At 28.0% G+C, this 18456-nt stretch overlaps 1 protein-coding gene across 4 annotated transcripts in view; it reads left to right on the forward strand.

The window, feature by feature from the left end:
• LOC105216260 (ras-associated and pleckstrin homology domains-containing protein 1) overlaps window positions 1-18456 on the forward strand; it is a 49241-nt gene that overhangs the window by 22272 nt on the left and 8513 nt on the right. The window contains exon 1 of one of the 4 annotated variants that reach the window (XM_054230914.1): window positions 8462-8974. The exons of 2 other annotated variants lie outside the window; for them this stretch is intronic. In XM_054230914.1, coding sequence (XP_054086889.1) covers window positions 8972-8974 — 3 coding nt within the window. In that variant the 5' untranslated portion in view covers window positions 8462-8971. Of the gene's footprint in view, window positions 1-8461; window positions 8975-12382; window positions 12898-18456 lie in introns of those variants that run through there. One more of the 4 variants, XM_011190658.3, reaches the window with a different exon arrangement.

The following is an 18456-nucleotide window of genomic DNA, read 5'->3' on the forward strand; positions in this document are numbered from 1 at the left end:
TGAAATATTTACTATGGCACTCTGTTATTGTTGTTGTTGTTGTTGTATTTTTTCTTAGTTTTTTTGTATTTGTTCTTAGTTTATTGTTGTAATTTTTTCTTAATTTGTTGTTGTATTTTTTTCTTAATTGTTGTTGTAATTTTTATATTTTTTGTTGTATTTTTCTTATTTTGTTGTTGTATTTTTTATTTTGTTGTTGTAATTTTTTTTCTTAATTGTTGTAATTTTTATATTTGTTGTTGTATTTCTTCTTAGTTGTTGTTGTATTTATTCTCAGTGTGTTGTTGTATTTTTTCTTAGCATGTTGTTGGAATTTTTTCCAAACATAGTTTTTGTTGTACATCAGTCGCCATGATCTGCTTTATATTCTGCGCCCCATATGTGCATGCCCGTCTGACACCCGCTCCATAACAGCCATCACGATCAGTTCACGATCCATACAGCATATGTTGAATATACAAACATACACACATACATGTGTAGCTTCACTGACATGACTCGAGATTTCTCAGTCACTATTTTCTGCGCCGCATTTTGTAGACTTTTTCAGCTTGCTCCACATTTCTTTCAATTGCCTTTTATATGTATTTCTTGCAGCTTTTCGGTTTGTTGGCAACTTACAACTGCTGCTGTTGTTGTTGTTGTTGTTGTTGTAATTCTAGGCTGGCTGCTGTAAATATTTTATTGTCGCTGTCAGCCGCAAGCGTTCATTTCCGTTTTGTAGTTGGTTGGCAGCGCGTTGTTGTTGAGGCAATGTGTGTGTAAGGAGAGAGCGAAAGAGAGACATCGCACGCGAGTGAGAGAGCAGTAAGTTGCATATGGAAACACTGGACGATCTTACGAAATGCACAACACTTATGAAAACAAAAAACAACAACAAAAAAGTATGGAAATTTTGATGAATAACTAGTCAGCAATTATGCACTACAGTAGTGCTGTCCCCTGCACTCCGTTTCCCCCCTCTATAGACTAGTATGAGAGTGGCGCTGCATTAGAAAAGTCAGCACTCTCAAGATTATTTTGTTACTTGTCATTGCTCCCCGAGCGCGCGCCTGATTTGCTGTAACCATGTACCATTTCCCGTTGTATTCTGTTCCAGTTGTTGTTGTGGTTGTTGTAATGCTTTGAGTTGCTGTCCCACAGCCATTGCCATTCGTCACGTTCAATTAGTCTATTTCGTAAATCCATATGTGGGTTTTTGTAGTTGTTTATGTTGTTGTTGTTGCACAGTTCCCTTCAAATTGTTGCTAAATGAGATTTATTACAAAATTGCTCTTAGCCCTACAAGATCAACCATACATAAATACAGACATACACATATATAGCGTAGTTTTCAAGCTAATCGCAATTGCTTTGTGATTTCAAATGTGCTCTGTGTTCCAACACGTACATTCGTGGAAGTCAACATAATCTTTCTAGAATGTTCCGAGATTATTTATGTTTGTGTATAAAATTTCAAATCACGCTGTGCTTTTTATATACAAAAGGTGTATTTGTGCTAATCAGCAGTCGGCGAAGATATACTCTGATATTGAAGCGTTTGCTGATCTTGAAAAAAGTTGGGTTATGCAATTTTGGAAAACTAAACAAACATAAAATTGATGGAAAATTTTTATGAATGGCCTCAGATGCTTTTCGTAAAAAAAGTAAAAAAAGAGGTTTTCGAAATTTCAAAACTATTTCGAAAATTTTGAAAATTACAAAACTATTCTGAAAATTCCAATACTATTTATTTTTACTATGATATTAACCTTCAAATTGTTAGGGAGCCAACACAAACTAAACAAACGCAAAAATTAGGCAATTTTTCAAACTTTTCATTGAAAAACATATGAATGGTTCGACGTGGGTGAGCCAAAAACTATGAATGAAATCTGATTCTCCAATTTGTGCCACTATTACATAAATACATAAAGCTGTTTCAGAAAAATTTTTTCGAAAATTTCGAAATTTTCGAATATTTTATTTGAATAATTTGAAAACATTTTTCCAAAAATTTCGAATTTTTTTGTTCCTTTTTAGTTTCGAAATTTCTAATACTAGTTTTTAATTTCGAAAATTTATTGTCGTGTTTACTAGTGATTACAGATACTTGATATTATTCTTTCCAACAATTTCGAAATTTTCGAATATTTTTTCAAATTCGCAAATTTAGAAAATTCATGTTGGTTTTTAATGTCGAAAATTTATTGTCGTGTTTACTAGTGATTACAGATACTTGATATTATTCTTTACAACAATTTCGAAATTTTCGAATATTTTTTCAAATTCGAAAATTTGATTCTGCATTTTGTGGTGATCACAGATGTTTGAGAACAAGTTTTTGACAATTTCGAAATTTTGTATTTATTTATTTCGAAAATTTTGTTTATTCTTTATAATTTCGAAAACTTAGTTGTTGTATACTGTAGTGATCACTGCTGTTTTAGAACAATGTTTTCGACAATTTTTAAGTTTTGCAATTTTTTCGAATTTCTAATTTTTTAATTTCGAAAATTTAATTTTTGTGTTCACTAGTGATTACAGATACTTGAGATTATTTTTTACAACAATTTCGAATTTTTCGAATATTTTTTCAAATTCGAAAATTTTATTCTTGCATTCTGTGTTTATGACAGATGTTTGGAAACAAGTTTTTGACAATTTCGAAAATTTTTAATATTTTTATTTCGAAAATTTTGGTTATTCTTTATAATTTCGAAAACTTAGTTGTTGTATACTGTAGTGATCACTGCTGTTTCAGAATAATGTTTTCGATAATTTCTAAGTTTTGCAATTTTTTCGAATTTCGATTTTTTTTTTTAAATTTCGAACATTTAATTTTTGTGTTCTGTGGTGGGTATCGAATACGAAAACATGGAAGAAAGACGAATCACATGCTACTAACGATTCGAAGTCAAGAGAATCGCTTGGAATTGTTGGAAATTACTACATAAATGAAAGTCCAGCATATCGAGGTATAAGAATCAAATATATGTTATTTTTTTTTTTATGAAAAAATCGAAAGCTTAAGAACTTGCGAAATATTTTAGAACAATATAGTAACACTTCAAGAAAACCATAAGAATCAATTTATATTCTCTATTGGAACATAAAATAACGGTTAAGGGTTAACTAACATCCAATTAACCGGATATTAAGATCTTTGGGAAGAAGTAATGAGAAGAAAGATTATTCATCATCATTGTCATCTAAGTCGAGTACAGAACATAAAAACTTTGATGAATCGAAAAGAGATATTGGTTTCTACGATTGACAAATTGACCTATTTTGATGGAACTAAAATTTAAAATCCATTAAGACAAAAACCGCTGCAGTTATCTTCAAAACATGTTCAATTCTACTACAACAACAGCAATAACTTGTATGTTCCAGCTATTACAGCTTGGCACCATAGTAAAGGCCGATTTGAGATGAAGAAAGGTATGAAACAAACGAACCTAAGTAAAGTCTGGTATATAGGTTTACAAAAATTTAGGTTGAAAACTCTCAACACCAAAGAATTAGTTTGGAACGGTACTTTATTCGAGCCTTTTTCAATGATTTATTCATTCTAGAAGCTTTTATTAGAAACTTTCATTCCATGTTCTCTTTCTTATCTTAATAGACCTTCTATTTTATCTCTTTTTAAAAGATATAAAATGAAAGAAGAAGAAGAAAGATGTGGCAAAAAAGTGTGGGTACAAAGCTTTAGAAGCTCTTTCTCCAAATTTAACAACATAACCTCAATAATTTTTTGATTTTAATCTTAACTAAACCGCACCAAATTGTATGCTTCACTTTCCTATCAGTTACGCACGAACTTAATTGCTTATCAACCCCTTGGCATATGTGCCAGTCTATAAAATTTTCACCACAAAAAAAAAAGAAACCAAAAACAAAACGAACACGATCTCTACGGCGTGACTATCTATTTCCGTCTCCCCCAACAAAAATACAATAATAATGACACCGAACATCACGATCAACATGAACGATGTACGTTGGATATACGACCAACAAACGCATTGATATGCGTCGATCAACCCCAATTAATGCAAAATACTATAAGTATTAATGACGGCTTCGAAATTTAAGTGTGGCTTCATGGCTTGTGTTAAAGAGTGGATATTATAAAATTAAAAAAATAAAATAAAATAAAAATACATTAAAATGTACGTGATCGTGTCAGGGTTGCTGTCGACGACGACAGCAGGGATTACAAATTTAAGCAGCGGCGAGACAGATGTTATGCGTGGAAGAAATCTTTAATAACAACAACAATAAGTGACTGACTGGTCATAGTGGCTTATTATTGTTGTTGGTGTCGTATCATATTTTTGGTTAAAAACCACTTAAGCATGCAGGAAGGGGTGTCTTCGCTGCATGCGCGTTTCCTTGTGTCGTCCTTTTACTTTTGCGCAGCAGCGTCAGATGCCACAGATGCTGAGGCAGATTAAAAGTGTGCGCGTGTAAAATACAGCAGGCTCGTGGCCAAAATTTTGAACAAAAGGTCCGAGGAGGATAATAAATGGAGGAAAATAAATATACAAAAACAACAACAATAAAATCACAACAAAAAAGTCCAAAAATAGTATTCAAGTACAACAACAACAACAAAAAGGTGAAAAAGCAATAACAAAATAATTCGAAAACAACAAAAAAAAGAATAACAACAAAAGAGGTACAACAAAAAATTACAACAACAATAAAAAGTAAGTGCAAGCTGAAGAATATGCAAAGAAATTGGTTAAAAATCACAAAAGAGCCTTGCAAGACAACTGCAGCTGTGTGTGCTAAGAAGGCAGCTGGCTTCTTCATTTCAAGCGAAATTGCACCTGCAGCACCAGAGACACTTGAGCGCAACGCTTGTGTGTTGGTGGCATGGCAGCTGTTTTATACGTATGCTGCACATATGCGCCGTCGACCAGGTCCGAAACTAAGTACATATAAGGGCTGCAAAGCGAGTTGTGTGAAGACGAACCAACAGCTGAGAAGTCGCTGAACGCTAATGAACAGACAGCGTAGTGGGATCAAGATAAGCGTGCAGCAACAAAAAAAAAGAAGAAGGGCTGCAATGCGTGAGTGGCAATTGGAAATTTAAAACCATACAATTATTTCAAAATTTAATTTTTTTTTCACGAAAACCCAAAAATGTTGAAACAGAAGCTGCGGGCAGCACTAAATCTAGCAAGCACATATTAAGGGTTGCAGAAGCGGTCCACTTTTTGGGTACAGTGTTTGCGGGTTGGCGTGCGACGCGACGCATAAATAATGTTGGCACATGCGTTGCAGCTCGTCGACACAAATACTAAAGAGAAATGAATATGTGACAGCTGCGCTCGGTAAATACAGGGTACACAACATGCAGCACTTCAACTTGTTGCTTGTTTGCTGTGTAGCGCCTGCTGCGTTTTTAATTTAGGGCACAGTGTGGCAAGAGCCAATAAAACTAACAAACTCATTGCATGCAACAAAAAAAAAAACAACAACAACAACAGAAAAAAGAAGATTCATACACCAAAAACAAACAGCGACGCGCTTCCTACACTTCCGCGGCAAGCGTGAACAACTGTACACACACATTACAAAAATAAAAGCAACAACAACAAAATCGAAATTATATGTTCCACATACAAATACCGAAAATTGGTGCTCTAGCAATTGAGTACGCAGACAATGTGAAACTAACGAAAAATTCGTACAACGCCGCGCAACAGTAGCCAACCAAAAGTCACCCCTCATGCCAAAAGTTGCACACTAATGATGTACTACTGCTTTGGCTGCACGCACGCTTCCTACATTCTCAGCGCACTTTCATCGGTTGCTACTTCACTTAACTTTACTCCACCACTTTCCTGTACTTCTTTCAGCACAGCACTTACGCTTGCAACGAAAGTGGCGGTTTTACTTTGTAGTTGTTGGTCGCGCGGCGCGACAAGTCAATTGAATAATTGTGGGTCATTAACCCCAAAGTGGCCGCCAAGTGACGTACAGGCAGACAGGCTGCTCGCGAAATTCATTCATTAAAGGATGAGGACACTTTATGTTTTTTTGCTGGATTTGCTGTGAAAATTGCTAAAGAAGTTGCCATTAAGTGAAATTTTGCAATTAAATTCAATTCAATCATACACCGTAGAGTCATCATTATCTCTCCATAATGTACAAATGGTCCCTAGATTTGACTAAATTCTTCATTTCCGTTTAATTTTGATTTTGAGAAACTTGAAACTTCTAGTTAACGAGTAATATGAAGTCTTCGGTTTAAAAGGCACGATCAGCAGATGCAAGCTTGCTATGAAGCTTTTATTTTACTTCCGACAGAACTTTGTAGCTTTTGACTTGACTTCGGTGGATGTTTATAGAGCTTTAAAGCTTCTGACTTTACCTCAGTAGCCGCTTACAGAGCTTACATATGGCTTTGACTTTACCTCATTAATCGTTTAGCGCTTAAATGGAGCTTTGAAGCTTTTGACTTTACATCAGTATTCTAAAAGAGCAGCTTTTCACTTTACCACAGAGTCGCTTACAGAGCTTACCGATAGTTTTGAAGTTTTTGAATTGATCTCGGTAGCTACTTACAGAGCTTACATAGAACTTTAAAGCTCTTTATTTGATCTCAGTAGCCGCTTACAGAGCTTACATAGAACTTTGAAGCTTTTGACTTGACCTCAGTAGTCGCTTAAAGAGCTTTCATAGAGGTTTTCTGCTTTTGATTCGACCTCAGTAGCCGTTTAAAGAGCGTACATAGCTTCCATCGGAGCTTTTGACACTTCCTCTCTATAGCTTCCGAAAACATTAGGAAGGACTATGTGTGAAAACTTCCTTCGTAGATCATACCTTCAATATTCATGCTTTGAACGAAAACGATTTCGTAGAAAATTACTGAAAAAAGGTCTGAGATATAAAAGTATAGAATTCACTTCTCAAGACAGCTATTTATACAGCAACTTAAGCTGATGAATAGCCTCCGCTGATGAAAAGGGACCCTAAAAAGTTCAAAAGCTCTTAAACAAATCCCAGATTGTCTTTTAATTGATAAAATAATATCGAACGCCTATTTAGCAGGTTATTAGAAGATGACAGAGCTTACATATGGCTTTGACTTGACTTCAGTAGCCGTTTACAGAGCTTACACAGAACTTTGCAGCTTTTGACTTTATCGCAGTAGTCGCTTAGAGGTTAAATGGAGCTTTGAAGCTTTTGACTTGATCTCAGTAGTCGCTAACAGAGCTTACGTAGAACTTTGAAGCTTTTGACTTGACGTCAGTAGCCGTTTAAAGAGCTTACATAGCTTCCTTCGGACCTTTTGACATTTCCTCTCTTGCTAGATATTAGTAAGGACTATGGTGGAAACTTCCTTTGTAGATTATACCTTCAATATTCATGCTCTGTCCAAAAAGATTTGGTGCAAGAATGATTGAAAAAAGGTCTGAGATATAAAAGTATAGAATCCATTTCTCACGACAGCTATTTATATAGGAACTCCGCTGATGAAAAGGGACCCTAAAAAAGTTCAAAAGCTCTTAAATAAATCCCAGATTGCCTTTTAATGTCTAAAATAATATCGAACTTCTATTTAGCAGGTTATTAAAAGATAAAGAGGGAAATGAAGAAAGTTCAAAAGCTCTTAAACAAATCTTGGATTGCCTTTTAATGCCTAAAATAATATCGAACGCCTGATTAGCAGTTTAATAAAAGATCGAATATGAGCCAATAATTTTTTGGCTTCGGTTAAGTATTATGAAGGTCCAGACCATGTAGCTTTTCCTTTATCCTTAGAATGAATCTATATTTTGTTCGATAAAAGCGGATCTTAAAAGTTTTAAACCACCTTCGGAGCTACTATGTATATTTTGAGAGCATCTTTCTTAACAAAAGTGGGATTTCCTATGAGAATTAAGACGTTTGCAGAACTGGAGAGATTTTTCTAAGAGAGCAATTGTAAAAAATATTATTTTTTATATAATTATTTTTAATAATTAACTCATTCAAAATACTACTTGTTGAACCGCACAAAAAAGTAACTCCGTTTTGCTGAACGAAAATGTAATGTAACACGGTTTTTGCTTTATCAAAAAATTCGAAACGCTTTAAAACAAATTTAACCTACTTTTCAAATACTTCGGCTTAACAAAAGCCTTTACAATTACACTTTTTTGTACAATACGTTAACCACCTGCGTCTAATCACTGCTACACACACACAGACAAACAACTAACGTTGTAAATAAAGATAAAGAAATTTCAAACAAAAAAAAATATTGTCATAAATGCTTGTCGTAACAATTACTAATAGAGCAACAACAAAACACAAATATAATTATACCAAATAGTTTTTGGTTGCTGATGCATTTTCAATTCCATGAAAACTATCAAGCTACAAGTAAATAGCACATAAAATAATTATAAGCAAGCGAGCAAGAAAACTAGTTGCACTCATACATATTTCCACCATCATTTTTACACACCACTTTGATTTTGTAGGAAACAAAAAAAAACCAAAAGAAAAGAAAAAAGTAAAGAAGCACAGGTGACTCATCGAAAAAGTATTTTGTGCATTTGAGTTGAATAGCGCAAACGCAAATGCGTAGTTACCTGGTTTTTTTGGTTATCTTCTTACAAAATCTCGATTTTATTATTGTGCAGCATGAGATGAATTAGATTCTGACGCACAATAATTTACCAAACCGAAAAAACACACACACACAAATGCTAAGCACACATAAAGGTCAAACAAAAGGTAACAAGAATATTCGTGTCGCTGCAATGTGACGGTAGTTGTGTTGTTAATGCATTGGCAGCCTGCCATGCAGTGTCAAAGTGCGTGCATGAGGACATAAGTGTAATGGTTGTGTTCAGTGAGCACACAACCGCCTACAGGTGATGTGCATGTGGATTTCGTGTTATAACTCAGTTGCTTGCGAGTGTTGCATTAAGATAAAGTTGCTTGTTGAGGATTAACGTTTATGCTTGCTTGCTGGTGATAGAAAATGGTGAGAATGCTTTGTTTTCAGTGTAATTAAGTGAGGTGTTGAGCAAATTAGTGTGGATTAGGGGGGCAATTATATGAAATTTTAATAATGGAACTAAAATGTATGGCGGAGAATATGGAAAATTGAAAGCATTAAATTAAAATAAAAAATAATAATGAAAAATAATAGAAAATCTTTCAGTGGAAAATATGAAAATAAACAAAATAAAATAATATAGATGAAGTAAGTAAAATAAAAAGATGAAGTAAGATAAAGTGAAAATAATAAAATTTAGAACAAAATCAATAAAACAAAATATAGAATTAAAAATAAAAATAAATTAATAAAATAACAAAATAAAAAATATTTAAATTGAAAAATAAATATTAAAAATAAAATAAGGTTAAAGTGATATTAATAAATACAAAAATAAAAAATAAAAATAATGAAAATGTGGGGTAAAATGAAGTGTAATTAATATATAATAAAATAAAAATTAAAAAAAGCATTAAAATAAAATAAAACAAAAAATTAATAAAAAATGAAATATACAATTTAAAACAAAATAATCAAATTATTAAAAAAAATCTTAAATATAAATTTAAAATATTTAAATGAAAAAATATGAAAATAAACAAAATATGCAAAATGGAAAGAATTAAAATAAAAATTGAAATTATTTATATTCGAAATAATAAAAAAATTAATGACAAAATATGAAAATACACAAAATAAAATAATAAAAAAACAATGAAAAACACAAAATAAAATAATAAAAAATATGAATAATTTAGTACAATTAGGAAAATAAAAAAAAAGTAAAAATAGTTTTTTATTAAAACAAAAAAGAAGCAAAAAAATATTGATTGACAAAACTTATTAAAAAAATTATTAAATAAATTAAAAATAATAAAAAATATTTTGGAAATGAGAAAATATGTAATTAAAAAAATAAAAAATGTAGCAAATTTATGAAATTAAAAAACAAAATTATATTAAAATAAAACACTAAAGTATAATATAAAATTATAAATATAAATAAGCAAAATACTAAAATTAAAATTATAAATATTTACTATAAATTGAAAAATAAAAAAAAGAAAATAAACTAAATATAATTTAAAAAAGTAAAGTAATCTAAATTTATTAAAAAAAAATTATAAATGAAAAGGTAAAATTTAATAAAAATTATCGAAATTTATTAAAAAAAGTTATAAATGAAAAGGTAAAATTTAATACAAATTATCGAAATAACAGTAAATATATACTATTAAATTTTAGTAAAGTGAAATATAAAAATATTCCGTGAAACAGATTAATTAAATTAATGACTATTTAAAATAAAGTAAATAAGTAAAATAATAACGCAGATAATAAAAATAAATAAATACAATTGTAGAAAACAAGTGAAATATAATATAAATAGCACAAAAAAAAAACAAAAGCCATATTAAATTAAAAAAAAGTAATTATTTTGCAGCAAAGAATTTAAAAAATATATTTTTTTCGTGCTTCTGCAGTGGAAATAATATGACTACAAAATGAATAGAATAAATGAATAGTTATTTTTTATATATTTTCTCGCACTTAATTGGCACTTGAAACGTATTAAATCACCGATCACCTTCAATTAAAATCGTACGATTAGTTAGAATACAATTTTAATTACAACGTTTTGATGCCTTGAAAAAATTAATTTCTCAATCGCATATTGTCAAGCAGTTTGATAACCCAGTAAAATTCAATGAAAATTAATTTTCTGCACGCAATATTGCTACAAAAGCAATACAAGTAATAGAAGAAAAAGAAGCCGCAACGAAGGACAACATTGCAAATGTAGAACAACAATCACAACTTAATGAATTTGCCGATATAAAATAAACAAAGAAGAAGTCGCAATAGAGTACGAGTACATAAATATTGAAACAGCCTTGACCATACAACGGAGTGCACATAGATAGATAGTGTATTACTTAGTGCGCGCGGCGCGCGATTTCTAACAAGCATGAAATGCGACAATTACTAGATATAGGGATATACATATATAGCTATATAGTTTATCGTTTTTTATCATTTCATACTGACTTCACTTGGTATGATGTCAACCGCGACAATATTTGTATATTTGTCCAACACTTGCGCTCAAAGTCGCGGAACACAGGCTACTAACTGCTTACTTAGCCGCTTACTAACTTAAATACATATACGCATATATGTATATAAATGTATAACTAAGTGCTCTTAGTTAATTTGTTAATCCCGCTTGTTAAAATAAAACGTAAAACTAGGTTAGGGAGTGGTACAATTTAATGCGCGTCCAAAATAAAGGAAAACACAAATTGGCGCAGGCAGGAATTTTGCGGGCATGTTGACGGAACTGTCGACTGCATTTATTTAATTAAGCGCAGAAAAATTGTATAATTGTCGTTGAATAATAACGGAATTTTTTTCAAATGTTGTATTGTGTAATGTGCGCAAAGCAAGTTGCGAAGTGTGTATGGGTAGTAGATATAAGTGTGGCTAATGGTAGTTTGCTGGAAAATTTAAATTAAGCGCGTGAAAAATATCAAATAATTTAATTATTTTTAATGAAATGTGTAGCAAAAAAATATTTGTTTTATACATGCTCAATTAAAGTGTTATTTCGATTTTTTATGGTTTTAAATAATATTTTATGGAAATATTACATATAAATATTTTAAAAATTGCATGAGGCAAGTGAATAATTATTTTTTTATAATTTTAAATTTATCTTGTATATCTCATCTCTATAATTTAATTTAATTAATTTATTTTAATTTAATTTAATTTCCATTTATTTTATTTCACTTTTTATTATGTTATTTTTTGTAACGTAATTTAATTTAATTTCAATTCATTTCATTTTATTTTATTTTATTTAATTTCATTCATTTCATTTTATTTTATTTTATTTTATTTAATTTTTTATTAACTTATTCTATTTTGTTTTATTTTATTTTATTTTAATTTAATTTATTTTAATTTAATTTAATTATCATTTTTTATTAACTTATATTATTTCATTTCATTTCATTCATATTTAATTTAATTTCATTCATTTTATTTCACTTTTATTCTGGTATTTTTTGCAGCGTAATTTAATTTAATTTCAATTCATTTCATTTCATTTTTTATTAACTTATTTTGTTTTATTTTATTTTATTTCATTTCATTCATATTTTATTTTATTTTATTTTGTTTTATTTTATTTTATTTTATTATATTTTATTTTATTTTATTTTATTTTACTTTATTTTATTTTATTTTATTTTATTTTATTTTATTTTATTTTATTTTATTTTATTTTATTGTATTTTGTTTTATTTTATTTTATTTTATTTGATTTTATTTCATTTTTCATTTTCATTTTCAAACAATTGCTGTTTCATTGCTTTATTGCCAAGTTAATATTTATTGCTTACATTTGTTGCACCCTGTAGCCGCAGTGTTATTGATATAATGACAGCCCAATCATTTGATGTAAATAAACAAACGAAATACGAAAAATTCAATTCAGAAATTAATAAAAAAATAGTTCCACAATTTGAAAATGAAGAATAATATTTTACAAACACTAAACTTAATTAATTAAATTTACAAAAATAGCACCAAACAATTCGTGGCGCAAATTAATTAAAGCAGCGCAATAAAAACTAAAAATAAATGCATAAATTAGAAGCTAATAAATTTCAAAAGACATACAGACTTGTATACTCTTGTGTACATCTGTATTATAGCTAGTTACAATACAAGAAGCGCCAAAACAAAAATTAATTTAAACAAGTGAAAGAATGCCTAAAGCGGCAAAATCCCATTAAAAACACATTAAAAGGGAAAGTGACGTCATGCTATGTAGGCGCTAATAATTTGCCGACGAAAAGTTGTTGTTTACAATGCTAGTGGCATGTTTCAGCAGCGTGTGGGTAGGTCAAACAAGCTGCCTGTTGGCCACAGTTACAGTTATAGTCAGAGTTACCTTGAACGCCACTTTAGTGGCTTCCACAAAAAATATTTGCACGCATATCTTTGGCGTTTGGCGTTTTAACAAATACATTCGTTTATTAATTTAATTTAATTTAATCATTTGCATAAATATTTTCTTTGGCATTTTTTTTTTTTTGAAATATGTGCATAAATTGTGTGGCGGCAAATTTTTAATGACAGCGCGAAAATATGCAAGCAAGCGGTATGCGTGTTTGATGAAATAAGTGCGATTAGCAGGAAATTTACAACACACACAGCGTTTTAATAGATTAAGTGCTTGGAAAAACAGTAGTTAGTCGTCGCATAACAAGTACAACAAGCAACAAAAAAACAATAAATGCAAATACACATTAATGTTAATAAATTGTAATGGCAAACAAAAGAAAAGTTGGAAAAAAGCTGAAAAAAAAAAATTATGAAAATATTCCAACTACTAAACGACGCGTCACGTGATTGTCAGCGCGCGATTGCTAGCTGGCTTTGTTGGTATTGTTTTTGTTTTTTTTTGCTATAACATATTAATGTTAATGCTGGCAGTGGGGTTGGTTGGTTGACTGGCTGTTTGCTCGTAATTTGGCGCAGATGTAGAGCGGAAAAGCGCACAAATGGATGTCACGTTTGCGCGCATCGCATGTGACGATAAAAAGCTTAGAGCGATTAATATTTGTAGACATACATATTATACTCGTATAAATATGTATGATGTGATATGTGTGTGTACATATATTGCTATTAATGCTTGCATGCAAACATTTAAATGTACAAATGTGCCGCCGTCGGGCAAATGCTTACGAATTTACTTTGTTAGTACATATACATATGTATGTATGTAAGCTAGTTTGTACATATGTTTGCTTTTAAGCACTTAGCTGTTGAAATGTATGTGCAAACAATGGTACATTACTGCTTAGCGCGCTTTGATGGCGCGAAAAAAAAAACGTTGTACAGCAACAACAACAACGCTGCTTATTTTCAATTATATGTAGTAGGGCAAAATAATTGTTTGGCTGCATATGTGCAGATGAACAATGTGAAAAAAATTAGTGATTAAACAAAACACTTATGATAATCATGGCGTATAAATTAACAGTAGTAATAAAAAATCAGCAAATACAAGAAAAAATAGAAAATAATAAAAAATAAAACAAAAAATAGATAAAATGAAGATAAATATTATAAAAAAGCAAAACGAAAATAAATAATATAAAAAATGTAAAAAAATATAACAAATAATACAAAAAAGATAAAAAATAATTTAAAAAAATACAGAAAAAGATAAATAATATAAAAAAGTAAAAAAAAAATAATAATAATAATAAAAAATAAAGAAAATAATATAAAAAAAAATAAAAATAAAAAATACAAAATATATAAAAAATAATTTACAAAAAATAATATAAGAAAAGACAACAAATAATGCAAAAATGGTAAAAAGTAATACAGAAAAAAGTTAAAAATAATACAAAAAATAGTTAAAAAAATTAATTTAAAAAAAAGGAAAAATAGGAGAACAAATAATACAAAAAGAAAAAATAATACAAAAAGAAAAAATAATACAAAAAATAAAAAAAGATAATACAATAGATAAAAAAGATTAATAATATGGAAGCTGCAAAAAAATCTAACAAATTATGTAAAAAAAATGAATAAAACAAGATAAATAATATAGAAAATGCAAAAATAAGATAACTTATAATCCAAAAATAACAAAAAGATAAAAAAATTAAAAAAAAGACAAATAATATAAAAAATATAACAAATAATACAAAAAATAAATAATATAATAATTGCAGAGATAAAAAAAAAATTAAAATAAAATTACGAAAAAAAGATAAATGAAAAAAAAATAAAAAAGTTTTTATATCTGCATTAATAGCTACAGATAATAATATATATATATTTTTTTCATTTCCTCTTCAACGTGTGCCAACTGCATTTATTGTAATCACTTTATAGTTATACACTAAATAGTTATACAATTGCCAACAGCCAACGCGCATTATGATCATTTGCTGTTCATTTATGCGGAAAATTAATTATTTATTTTGTTGTTGTTATTTTTGTAAAATTTCAATTAAAAATTTTAAAAATTAATTCAGTGTTTTAACGAATTTTTAAAATTGATGAAAGTGGTGTCATATACTGTTTATTGTTTACATTTGTGAGTTATCGTTTATTCGTTGATAGTTACCGCTAAAAGCAGTGATTTTTTTAAATAAATTTTTACAAATCCAGTATAAATATAATATAAATAATGCTTATAAATTTCAAAAAATTATAAATATTCTTATATTTTAAATTGAAAATTTTAAAATTTTCATATTCATATTATCGTTGAAAATTAGTGATTTTCTTTAAACGGGTTTTTACAATTCAGAAAAAAATATATAAATAATATTTATAAATTTCAGAAAAATATAAATTTTCCTATATTTTAAACTAAAAATTTTTAAATTTTAAAAATTTTGAGATTTATATTTACAGTATTTTCAAAAATAAAATATTTGTATCGCATTTAATTGCTTTCTACTTAAAACCGTCTTCAAATTTATTCTACATTAGTAAAACTAATTACCTCTAGTGACCATAAATGTCTGTCTTTTGCTAATTACTGCAGGTAGACAGCGCTGTCACTTGCGAAAATTCAATTACACTGCAAGAAAATAAGCTTCTGTCTTCATTTACTACTTGTACAATCTTAAACTTATGCTACTGCCATGGCGCCGTAAGAAATTTGGCAAATTAGCGATCTAGAAATTATGCTATTTTACCTGTCTACTCGTTCGTTTAATCCGGCGTCTACTGTGAATTAGTTTTTGAATGTACATACATAGTCTGTAGCCTGTCTTTGATGTATATATGCGGAGTGAAGCTGTCATTCCTGCAATTTACCTTTCGTGTTAATTGAGGTATACAGATCTTATTAGGACAGTCCAATTATTCTGAGTACTATTTTAATTAGTTTGTTTTAAATGCAAATTGGATTGTCTCGCCTCAATTCTAAAGTGAAATGCTTGCAGGTACGAAATGAAATCTGTGATCGGCGGAAGCGATGTGGTGTAGCAATCGCCAAACGCCAAAACTTGTAGGCTTAGCTCATTTAAATAACCGTTTTAGATAACTAATTGTGTTATTTCGATGTTTAGAAACAAAAAAATTGCAGGGTTGCCACCTGTTTTAATTTTTTTACAATAAAATGGTTATGACTAGAAAATCTTAAAAACTCTTAAAAATTAAAAAATCGTACAATTGAAAATATTTTTTTCAAAAGAGTTGCCATTTGTTTAAAATTTTTAATTCAATTAAATTGAAAAGTTAAATGAACTATTGATGTTTAAATGTCATACTAATGAGGTTTGAGAAAGATTTCTGGCGAAAAAATTTCTGAGAAGGGTTGCCAACTGAAAAAAAAATTATATTTCAACAAACTGGGTTCAATAATTAAAATTATGAAATATTAATAATTATATTTAAGAAATTTTTAATGTAAATATGTATAAATAATTGCCATATTTTATCTAAAAAAATTATTTGCCAATCTAAGCTCAAACATTTTTTTCTTAGTGGCAACCTTGCGCCTACGCCTGAAACCTTGTCTAGGACATTTTGCAATCAATAAATTGTTAATATAGACGACCTTTTTAGTTTAGATTCTTATAATTATAATTATATTACACAATGAAATCCTCAGGAAATTGCAACCTTGACTCATATACACTCATACACACAATATGTAAGAACACACATAGCAGCATACATATTTAGTAATAAATTAATTAAAAGCCTATATGTAAATTGTTTTCAATTGACTTCATTGTATTTCGATAACGACTCATATCACCGACTCTCACAACACACACACACACACACAGCAAACGGTCACAATGTCAACGCGGCAATGGCATTTTATTACACTTACTGAATGCTGTGCGGTGACATTTCAAGGCTGTTTAATTACAATTGTACAATCTCATATTGCTGTCGTCAAACGCGCAATAAATAGATTTACACACAAAAAACATAATTATTTTCTTCTCCACCACGCGTTTGCCAGATAAAAAAATTATTACACACTTTTTGTTGTTGTTGTATTTTGTTTACGCTGTAAGTGCAATCGCGAAAGGAAAATGTGACGACGCTGTTGGCGCCAGGCAATTTGCCAAAATGATAATTATGAGTGGCAAATGGTACATAAATATGTACTTTTTATTGCTTGTAATTGCAATGGAAAATTAATAATTGTGTATGCAGGTGTATGTAATGGCTTGTTTTATTGCATAAGTGACTTTTAAATATTTTTTTATGTTTAATAAATTTATTTATTTTTATAAAAAAACCGAACCATTAAAAATAAAAAATTAAAAATATACGAGAAATTTAAAAATAAAACAGTTGAACATATAAAAACTTAAAAAACTTTTAAATTTTTTTGTAATTTTTCAATTTATAATTTAATTTATTTAATTTAATTTTTAATTTTAATTTTTAACCTTTATATTTATTTATTTTTTTTAATTTTTAATTCTTAAATTTTTAATTTTATACTATTTATTAATTTTTTATATTTCTATTTTTTATTATAATTAATTTTATTTTATTCTTTTAAATTTTTTAAATTTAATTTTTTTTATTATATCTAAATTTTTTATGTTATTTTAATTTTTATATTTTTTTCATTTTATTAAACTGATTTTAAGCTTATTATATGTTTAATTAATTTATTATTATTTTTATTATTTTTATTAATTTTTTAATTTTTAATTCTTTAATTTTTTATATTTAAAATTTTTTTTTATTTATTAATTTTTTATATTTCTTAATATTTTTTTATTTATTTTAATTTTAATATGATAATTTTTTTTAACTTTTATCAAAGTGATTTTAAGCTTATTATAGGTTTAATTACATTATTATTATTTTTATTAAAAAAAAGTTTAAAAATTTAAGAGATATTAAAAAATTAAAAATAATATTGTTAAACATAACAACATAAAATCACGTTTCTATTAATTTAAAATTTTTTTTTAATTTATAATAATAATTTAATTTATATTATTTTTATTTTTTGTATCTTATTTAAATTTTTTTTATTTTTTAATTTTAACTTTTATTTAATTTTTAATTTTTTTTTAATATTTTATATTATTATTTTTCTATTTTTTTTTTATTTTAAATATCTTAATTAATGTAATTTAATTTAATTTGATTTAATTTAATTTAATTTAATTTAATTTAATTTAATTTAATTTAATTTAATTTAATTTAATTTAATTTTATTTAATTTAATTTAATTTAATTTAATTTAATTTAATTTAATTTATTTTATTTTATTTTATTTTATTTTATTTTATTTTATTTTATTTTATTTTATTTTTTATTAAAAAATCATTTTTTTATTTTTTTTTTAATTCTGCCATGTGGCTACTACTCAGTTATTCACGACTTATCGTACCAACGAAAACTTTTCAATTGCACTATTGTAGTTTTGTTTACATTTT

Source organism: Zeugodacus cucurbitae, chromosome 5 (assembly GCF_028554725.1).
Source record: "Zeugodacus cucurbitae isolate PBARC_wt_2022May chromosome 5, idZeuCucr1.2, whole genome shotgun sequence".
NCBI classification, from domain to species: Eukaryota; Metazoa; Arthropoda; class Insecta; order Diptera; family Tephritidae; genus Zeugodacus; species Zeugodacus cucurbitae.